Source organism: Pinus tabuliformis, chromosome 6 (genome assembly GCF_031772625.1).
Source record: "Pinus tabuliformis cultivar Carrire ecotype Pingquan chromosome 6, CPIR1, whole genome shotgun sequence".
NCBI classification, from domain to species: Eukaryota; Viridiplantae; Streptophyta; class Pinopsida; order Pinales; family Pinaceae; genus Pinus; species Pinus tabuliformis.
Window position 1 is genome coordinate 646799619 of NC_142292.1, and position 10346 is coordinate 646809964.

The window sequence follows — 10346 nt, forward strand, 5'->3', positions numbered from 1 at the left end:
TCAAGAATAGTAACTTGCATGTATTCTAAAATTAGGCAATGGAGTAATAAGCACTCTCCAAAACTCTAAATAGATCATTACTTGACATAGAAGCCAACTTAGAATAATAATATAAAATAATTAAAGTAAAAAAAACATGTTTTCTTTATATTTCCCTTGCCATATTTTTACTTGAATTTTTTATATTATTAGTAATTGTTTTAGGATGTTTGAGAGGGGACTGTTCCAAGTAGGGATGGAATTTGACAGGAAATTTTCCCATCATGGGGTGATTTACCTGTCAAAAACAATAAAAAAAATTCCCTGCCCATCAACATTCTTTGTTAAAATGATCAAAACAACAACTAGAATTACATAAACTATCAAATTTTATTGGTGTTTCAGATTTGAAATTTCTACAATTCTACCCTGGTTCCAACCTCATTGGACCTCATATGAAGAAAATTAAAATTTACAGTCTATCCAAAATTCAATAGATTTGGCAATTTTCAAGATTCTAGAAAACTAACTTGCATCAAATCGAAGATATGTACACTAAACCATAAAAAAGACGTCAATGTCACCACTTAACCATACCAAAACACATTCATTCCCTACATTTCTTAAGTGCATGAAATGACCTAAAATCAAACAATGATGATGCTCACCATACTTGGTACCCAAAAGTCTAGTCACCTTGCTAACAATAACACTATGAAAAATAACTCAAAAATTTATGGTCTTGGAATCTGATGAAACTCAAAAAATAAGTGAATTTCCCAATTGAGTCCCTAAATATGCAATCAACTCACTAATTAGACCACTATCAAAAATTGCTAAAAATAATCACTGCTAAAAATAAAAATTGCTAAAAATGTCAACTTCATCACACCTAAAAATAAAAATTACTAAAAATATCAACTTTTTAGATTTTTTTATTAAACTCCATCATATTTCTCAAAAAAAACATAAAAGAAATGTAAATAAGATTATTTAAAAAAAACATGAAAATTCATAATTACATAATCTTAAAACCCATCTTGATTGTACCTCTCTGTCATTCAAAGTCTTTGACCTCTAATACATGCTCAAAAGGCTATAAAAGATCTTAGAGAACCTATTGTCAGGGTCAAATTTCCTATGTAACCCGTTATCAACTATCTGTCTCCAAATAACAAAAGCATGCAACCATATACCAAATCTAAAAGAAATTGATAAATCATTAATATACACACAAACAATGTTATAATATACACACAAACAAAGTTAGACTTTTTAATTGGACATTGAAAAAAGTCAATAAACACAAAGAATATGTTGTATACATAAGGCTTACTAAACATGACCATTTAGATTAATGCTTGTGAGAGTATAAATGAGGTAAGAAAGTAGGAGGGGTACATAACATTCTCTGTTAGCACGAGAATGGGGTTGTAACACAAAAATTTAGAAAAATGAAGGGCGGAAAAGTGGTGGGAAGCTTCGAGATAAATTTGTTTGTAAGGCATGAGAGAGGAGTAAGGGTTATTTTATAACATTCCATGCCAGCTAACTTGACTGGATCAATGAATAAGTAAAGCTAGCTAACTTGAGTGGATAAGAGATTATTAAAATAATTATAACTATTAAACTTATATAGCGTGAATAGAGTAAATAGAAAACTTAAAGATAAGCTATTTTGTTGGTTAAATATGATGGAACACTGATTCATTAAATTATATTCATTGTTATTGAGTAGATTATACTTAAGTGATCTTAAACTAGGTGCTAACCAATACTTGAGTCATCTTAAACTAGGTATACTTGAGTTATATTAAACTAAGTTAATGCATATCGTGTCAAATCTATCTATAATCTTATCACTAATCACTTATAATCTTATCACTAATCACTTTTTAATCATATTAGTAATCAATTCCCATTACTTATTATAAGTGGACCTAATTATGAAAATTGACCTTGTTAACATATTACGCCATTAATAACCTAAAAGACCCAATGATCCACATATATAATAAGTGCATGTATTGTAAGTCTTATTGTCATCGATTGTATTAGGATCTTAAGGCAGGTTTATTAGAGAATAACTATATTGTTCTTAAGGGATTATAACTAATATAATTTTAAGGTTATAGTCAAGCTAAATATTAATTGGTGTATAAGATTTTTTTGTTTGTGAGACAATAAATTTTTTTTTGTTTGTGAGACAAGGGATCCACCTTCATATAATGATTTGAATACTAAGTCTACGAAAATATACATACTCTACTTCTCACTTTTGAATTTTAACCTCTTAAAAAGAAACACATGCCCTTAACTATTAGACCCACTCAAACTATATCATATTTATATATTCCTTATCAAATTCAATAATTAATTTATCTTATAAATCATTATAAAAATTTACAACTATGTATTTTAATTTTACCATCATTGATATTATATTATAATATAATATAATATTATTATAGTATTAACATTATAGTAATTTCACAATGTGGAAAGCCTCCTTTTCCAACCAGAAGATGCATTCCCATTCTATATTTATTTTGTTTCATGAAAAACCCTTTTAATAATAATCCATATTAGTGGGGTTGTTACTATTCCTATTTTGAATAAGGTTCTATTGTAATAATTTTAGTTGTTTAACTATATTTAGCTATCAAAATAATAATTGTAAAGCAATTCTTTTGTAAACACAATGCAAATTAAATATTTCTTAAAAGTATATTAATTTTTATCTATAATTAGTGTTGCAGATATTATTTTAATTAGTATTATATTATTTTTTAAATGATGTTAGTATTTTAATTAAAAAAGTTAAATATAAATTATAATATATAATTTTATAGTTAATATTATATAGGTTTAAAAAAATAAAAATAAAGGAGTTGTTAAAATTATTTACAAATTATTTTTAGAAGTAAATATTTTTTGGAATGCAAAAATTAAAGAAAAGTTTGTATTCTATAGATTAGCATTTAAAAAAGATTTATGTTGATTCTTTATCATACTATTTATAGTATTGTACTAAGAGGTATCGAATAGCTTAGTATGATAATCATGTGTGATTTTGTTAATGCTTGACACGGAGTTGACACATGTCTCTTTTAAAAATAAAAATAAGATATTTTCTAAATAAAAAACAATGTCAATTGTAATAAAAAACAAAAATAAATATAAATATTTGGGTTTTAAATAAAAATCATTATAAAACATCAATAATCCTAATTTCACTTCACAAATGTGGTAAAAATATCTCATTATAACTAAAATATTTTGATGGTCATGTGAAGCAGCATAATTTTGTAATAACTTTTAAAAGACAAAGTAATTAAAAGTTAAAAAACAAAAATAAAAATCTTATATTTTCACTTTTGAATGTGAGGAAGATGTATAATTCTTATATTTTTTACAAATATTTCAATATAGAACTTGAATAAACTATTTGAATATCTAAATTAGTTAATTTATTTCAATATCAATTTTACATATATGTATGTATAGAAAATTAAAGTAAAAAAAGGTTTAATATGGAGCATAACAAAGTTTTTTTTTTTTGTAAATCAGCAAATTATATTAGAAACAGAATACATATTTTACAAAAGGTCTGCACGAGCAGACAAAGGATTGCCATCCTTCTAAGCAAGCACCTTGTCATGACCAAAAAGAGCATCCACAAGACCCCGGGCACACCATGCAAGGCGGCATAGAAAGTTAGGGGTTGACAAAATCAGCAGTAACCAAACAACGATTCACATAGAGCCGAGGACATCTATAGTTGAACCCAGAGAAAAATTTGACAAAACAAAGAAAAACCAAGGTTGACAGACCCAAAAACTGACCCATCCCTCAGGAATTCAGCAAGATCAGACAGCAGGAACTCATTACATTTCAAGAACAATATAATTCTTGGAGGTATCCGGACCAGTCAATGCCTTAGCTTTGCCTGCCTGAGATGGCGCTGGAAGTGTGCTTTGATTATCGCCAGTGTGCCCCTCCATCTTTTCCCCAGCAGTCCTGGCATCTTGATTTATAGAGTGACGCAAGAGACTGATCAGGACTGTGAGTTTCTTTGTAATACTGTCAAATTGTTGTGCCAGTCCGCTGATCTTGAACTCCAAACTCTCCAGAATCGCCATATGCTCCTCTGACGTGACTGCAATTGCCTGTTGAGCTTGACGAACTTGGTTGGTGTAGTCCCCCTGCATACTAATGGCCTTAGCCAACATTGTTTTCATCCTCCACATCTCTGCCTGCGTACGCACAAACTGAGTTGCACGCGTTGTTATTGTACCAGGGTCCTGAACCCAATCCATTTCCTTCTCCAACTCCTGTGCTTCCAAATTTTCCTCCTCCTGAGTAACAATGGCCTCCAGCTCCTCAATTCTTCGTTTTTCTTTTTGCGAGGTTCGTGTTTCATAGGCTTCCCGAGCTCGTTTCAGATCTCGGTTGGCCGATGCGTTTCGGCTCCCCTCACCCGCCATTATCTTAACCACACCCGACCGACAACACAACGTTCTAAGGATTAGGGAAAAGATTTTCAGCCTACAACTCAAAGAAACAGTGGCTCTGCCGTTGCCAGGGGCTGAGAATAAATAGATGAGATTGGGAGAATTACTGGGTACATTCCAACCTATCCCCTGTTGCCCGCAGGTCTTATCATAATTATTCTTGCTTGGTGGTTTATATTTTCGGTAATGACCCGATTTCCTGCTCTTACGGTCACCTCTCTTGCCCTCCTCCGAAGCATGCCAAGTGTCCCATCTTCTATATGGGCGTCGGCGGCGCTGATTGTTTTTGATCATATATCTGATGGGAATGACTCCCTCCTGCTCGAGCATTGAATGCTCCTGTTCTGCCTGTCCTTCGCTCTTCTGCCAACCTTTAATTCTTCCCACAGTACGCATGAACCTCATCATTTCGTTAAACCTACATAGAGCGCTGACTCTTCGTCCTTACCTTTCATTCACCAAATCCTGCCTCGAGAGCAGGGTACACTTATTTCTTAATTCTGGGCAGATGACGTCCTGCCAATAGCTGTCCAATATGCTAGTGGGGTTCTCTATACCATAATTCACCAGATGGTCCGCAACTGCATTGGCTTTACGGCAAACAGCCTGAAAGATTAAACCTTTCAGCCACCCCAAATGTTCAATACTTTCGCCAGTGTTGTGTAACCTTGCTAGCTTTAGCTCCCGCATACATCCTTCTAGCTGCTGTTATTGCGAGCTGGGAATCCCCCTCAACTACTGCTGCGCCTGCCTGTAAATTTATAAGAATTCTGAGACCCTGTTCCATCACTGCGAACTCCATCTCATTGTTCGTTCCTTCCCCTAAGGCTCTGTTGTAGATGTGCTGAATTTCTCTTTCGCTATTCCTTATAATGCCACCGATGCCAGCCATTCCTGGATTGCCTCTCGATGCACCATCAAAATTTAGCTTGAGGAAGCCTGAAGGTGGTCGTTTCCAGATGCTTAAAGTGGTGCTTATCTCCTGTTGGCGATTCACTGTAGCCACGCAAGTTCCATTATCCAGGTTAAAGGCTTTCAAAATTTGTAAGTCCCGATTTGAAGCTTTACTATCTTGATATGCTTTGCTTTTGACATGAACCAATTGTATTACATTTTGTATGATAATTTCTATTGAGTTATTTATATCCCTAGTTTCGTTTGAGAATACTCTCCTGTTTCGTTCTTTCCAGATTGTCCATGTAATAAACCCTGGCATTATTTTCCAAATGATATTGACCCTTTGATTACTGGAGAAATTGCCTCGCCAATTCTCGATGGTCTCTTGGATGGAATCTCTGGTTCTGTCCGTTTGCTGTAAAGTATTTTTTGCCCAATTCCACATTATGTTTGCCAAATTGCATGTGTTGAAGAGATGGTTCATAGTTTCTTCTTCCTTGTTGCACATGGGACATCTAGAAGGGCCACAAAACCCTTTCTTGCGGAGATTCTCCCAAGTTAGAGTTTTCCTGTGCATTAGGAGCTAGAGGAAGATTTTAATTTTTGGCCAGAACTGAGAATCCCAGACCTTGCTGCTCCATTGAACCTTTTCAACTTGCTCTGAATCTTCGATACAATTTCTAGCTTCTTTGAGCGTGAAATTGCCCCCTCCTTGCTTTCCCCATCTTAGTTGGTCGCTGTCATCCGCCTTCCTAATTCTTCTTTTGTTGAATAGAGTTTGCAGATCCCTGACATTGTTGTTTGCTTCAGTTATGTTCTCTGTTTCATTGATTGCCCAATTTCTCCATTCCGGGTCCCTGTTATTAGGAGTCCAATATTGATTTACCGTTGTTTTCCCAATCCCTTGCTAATTTCTTTGCAGCTCTGCAAACTCTGGCCTCTCTAACTTAGGGAGGTGTTGCCAGGCATCCTCCTAGAAAAAGGTTGTTTTCCCATTGCGAATTTACCAGAAGCTATTCTCCTGTATAATTCCTCGATTTCTCCTTGCTAGGTTCTAGATTGGTGAGCCCTCTGGATTCTCTTACATTCTGATCAAGTTCTGAGTGCTGTGCATTGGAGCGTATTTCTCCTTCCAATGTCTAGCCTAAGGAAGATTGGGTTCCTTCAGCCATTTCCACCAGAGCTTGGCCCCACAGGCCCTATTGATGGTGAAGGGGTCTAGCAGGTTTAACCCTCCCAATTGTTTGGGTTTGCACAATTTATCCCATGCCACTAGTGCCCACTTTTTCTTCTCTGCATTTCCTGTCCATAAGAAAGTTCTCTTAATCACCCTCATTTGCTGCAGGACTCCTTTGGGAGTAGGGATTATGGAGAGAATATATTGAGGAATAGCTTGCAATACAACTTTGGTTAAAACTAGCCTCCCTGCAAAATTGAGGGCCTTGTGGGTCCAGTGATGACATCTTTTCTCTAGATTGGCTAGGATCTTCTCCCAATGAATTTTTTGCCAAGGTTTATCCGTTAGAGGTGCTCCTAGGTACCTCGAGGGCAGATTACCTCTTCGGAAGCCTAGAATCATAGAGAGATTTTTTTGCACAGCTGAATGCGTATTGAAAAAGAAGATGGTTGATTTAGATAGATTAATTTCCATACCTGAGGCTTCGCTGAAAAGATTAAGGATCCTTTTATAGCCCAGTGCTTCTTTGACTGTAGGGGAACCATGTAAGATTGTATCATCAACAAATTGTTGGTGAGTGGTCACTAGAATGGTAGGCAAGGGCTGCAATCCTCTGATCCTTCCTTCCTCTTTAGCGCTACGAATGAGTCTACTTAAACCTTCCATCAGGATAACAAAAAGGAAAGGTGATAATGGGTCTCCTTGTCTGAGTCCTCGTGAGGGGGAGAATTGGTCGGCAGGGGCACCATTTACCAGTATAGAAAATTTAGTAGATTTGATCAGAGCTAAAATCCACTTTATCCATTGATTGGCAAAACCGAAAGCTTTTAAGATTGCTTCTAGGTAATTCCAGTTGACTTTATCATAAGCCTTTGATAAGTCAAGTTGCATCATCATGCCTGCGATTTTTCTGGAGTGAAGTGTGTGAATAATTTCCTGAGCTAGTAAAATATTGTCCAGAATCTGTCTTCCCTCAACATATCCCGATTGTTCTTCTGAGATAAGGCCTGGAAGAATAGGTTTCAATATGTTGGCAATGACTTTAGAGATAATCTTATAGATGACATTGCACAAAGCAATAGGCCGAAATTTCACTGGGGTGTTGGCCTCTTCTTCTTTTGGAATCAGGGCCAGGAAAGTTGAATTTAGAGATTTGAGAATTGAGGTAGAACGCCGCGAGTCCTCCACCACTTCCCAGACCTCAGTTTTAACAATTTCCCAGCAAGCCTTGTAAAAGTTGATGGTAAAGCCGTCAGGCCCAGGCACTTTTTAATTTGGCATATTCTTCACTTCTTCTTCCACCTCTTCCAAAGAGATTTCTCTAGTTAATGCAAGGTTTTTCTCATTAGTGATTGTTTTGGGAATGGATTTGATGAGTTCAACAATTGCTTCTATTCTATCTACCTCTGGCTCCTGAGCTATGCTGCTAAAATGCGTAGTGAGCAGGGTTGAAATTCCTTGATGATTCTGGAGAATGTCTCCCTGTTCGCTTTTGAGACTGAGGATTTTATTGGCACCTCTGTAGTCCAGTGCTGATCTGTGAAAGAATTTAGTATTTTGTTCCCCTTCCTTGAGCCACTGAATCCGGGACTTTTGTTTCCAAAGTGTCTCTTCTTGTTGGCAACGAAGCTGCCATTGTTGCATCAAATTTTTTTCTTTGTTTTCCATTTCTAAGTTGCTATCTCCAGTTATCCAGCCTTTGTGAATCTGCTCTAGCTGCTCCTCTATCTTGGCTTTTTCTTTGAGTATGTTCCCAAAAACTGTTATATTCCATGTTTTGATTTTACTTTTGATGTATCTCAATTTACCTTGTAATTTGTACATTTTGGTACCTCTGATGTCCATCGGTTCATGCCACCACTTCTCAACAAGTTGAATAAAGTCCGGATGGTTAAGCAAAAATTTCTCAAATCGAAATGGCTTATTTCTAGGAGTGCCCTGGATAGCAGCAATCAGACAAATGGGCCAATGGTCTGACCCTCCACTAGGTAGAATGTCTGATTCTACTATCACTCCCTCCAAGAGAATACTTTCAGATATTAGAAATCTGTCAAGACGAGAGGCGATTTGTCTTTCACCTCCCCTTCTATTATTCCAAGTGAAATCCCCACTCTTGGGGTGGACATCCACTAATTTAGCTGTGTTGATGAAATCTAAGAATGCTTCAGAATATTTGTTAAGTTTCCTGGTTCCTTCTTTCTTCTCCAATAGTGTAGTTATCATATTGAAATCCCCTCCTATGATTGCCTTCTCATTGGGATATCTGAGCTTCAGATTCAATAAAGTTCTAAGGAAAATGTATTTCTCTTCTAACTTCTGAGGCCCGTAAATATTGGTGCACAAATAGGTCTCTGAATTGCCTATCTTTTTTTTTGTGTAAGTGAGAAGATTATATTATAGAACAAGTATAATACAAAAAACTGCCAGAGCAGTGCGAGCAGGGATGTACAATACTCCAAGGCTAATCGCCTGCTCAGAGGAAGTTATACATGTGCACCAAAAGAACGCCCACCACGCAGGGTGGCAAGGAACAGAGCCGAACATTACTAAGACACTGATACTACCGAAACTGAACAAGAGAGGTAACAACAAGAGAAGTAACAGCAGACATACACTAAGGCCGAGACAGCAGAGTGAAATGACAACAAAGATAGCAAAAACCGAGACAGTGAGAGGTCAGGGGAGAGCCACCAGTATGTCCTTAGTGATGTTTTCCCATCTGGGCGATGGTATCCATGCCTATCTCCTTGACGTGGCGATCAACCTTCGCCTGCATTGCTTCCAGGGAATCAGGCTGGTTCGCAGCCGAGGTGGCTGGCTGAGCTGCTGGAGCTGTGTTGATGGAGTCTTTTAGAAGCCGGATGAGCAACATAAGCATCCGGTTGTGGGTGTTGACTGCCTCCTTCACCGAAGTGATTTTGCTGTCCAGAACGCTGTTGTAGTCTATAATCTTAGCCATTTGTGCTTCAGTGAGATTTACCTCTGTGACGATATGTTGCCTTTCCTTTTCAATGGAGTCCAGCGCCTTTGCTATCAGGCTTTTAGTGCGCCAGCTCTCCGCCTGGGTTCTCACGAATTGAGTAGCCCTCTTCGTGGGTGTGCCGGGGTCAGTCAGCCAATCGACCTCAGCTGCAATCTCCATCACCGTTCTACCGTTCTCCTCATGCTTAACCTGAGCTTCTAATTCTGCCATCTTGCGTTTTATTTTGGTTGCAGTCCTAGTCTCGTAGCCGCCCCTGGCTTCCTGAAGGTCTCGGTTTGCTGCAGCGCAGCGACTACCTCCCGCTTTCATAGCCAACCCCTCGTAACTTGCCCGACTTAAGCTAAACTTGGTAACAGAACCACTCTCAATGCGCACTCGAATAACAATGAGGAGAACAGGGCACTTACCCATTCCTTTATAATGAAAACCTTGATGCTTTCTGATGAGAATGGAATTAATGCCTTTGAAGGTGGTAGTACTTTGCTGATGAATGTGATGGAGTATCGCACAAGCGAGGCTGACGCTGATCGAGTAGGAGCGCAGGAGGTTACTTCCACGCTGATGAGCCAAGCGCCAGGTGTTTGGTGATTTCCTTCTGATGGGGTGGTGGTGCGTGGAGATTGAGATGCCCCGCAGGCTGGCATGCTTGGTTCTGTCCCTCCGGTCCTTGTTCCACCTCCTTTCACACAAGATTGCCATTGAAGGCAATGAAAACTTGCTATACGGACCCTCTTCATGCGTACTGATAGCTCGGTATCTGAGGTTATGGATCCCGTCTCTTGAATTATGATGATTA

General features: G+C 37.6%; 1 protein-coding gene across 1 annotated transcript; it reads right to left on the minus strand.

Annotated features, from left to right (window-relative positions):
- Positions 1-7836: 7836 nt before the first annotated feature.
- On the minus strand, positions 7837-8790 carry LOC149260282 (uncharacterized). The gene has a single exon (XM_089457827.1). It carries the CDS (start codon positions 8788-8790, stop codon positions 7837-7839), a length of 954 nt encoding a protein of 317 aa, XP_089313953.1.
- Between the last annotated feature and the right edge of the window lie 1556 nt (positions 8791-10346).

What these genes read in the sequence shown, in the direction of transcription:
- LOC149260282 (XM_089457827.1), bottom strand. Translation starts at nt 8,790, where the DNA reads ATGATAACTACACTATTGGAGAAGAAAGAAGGAACCAGGAAACTTAAC.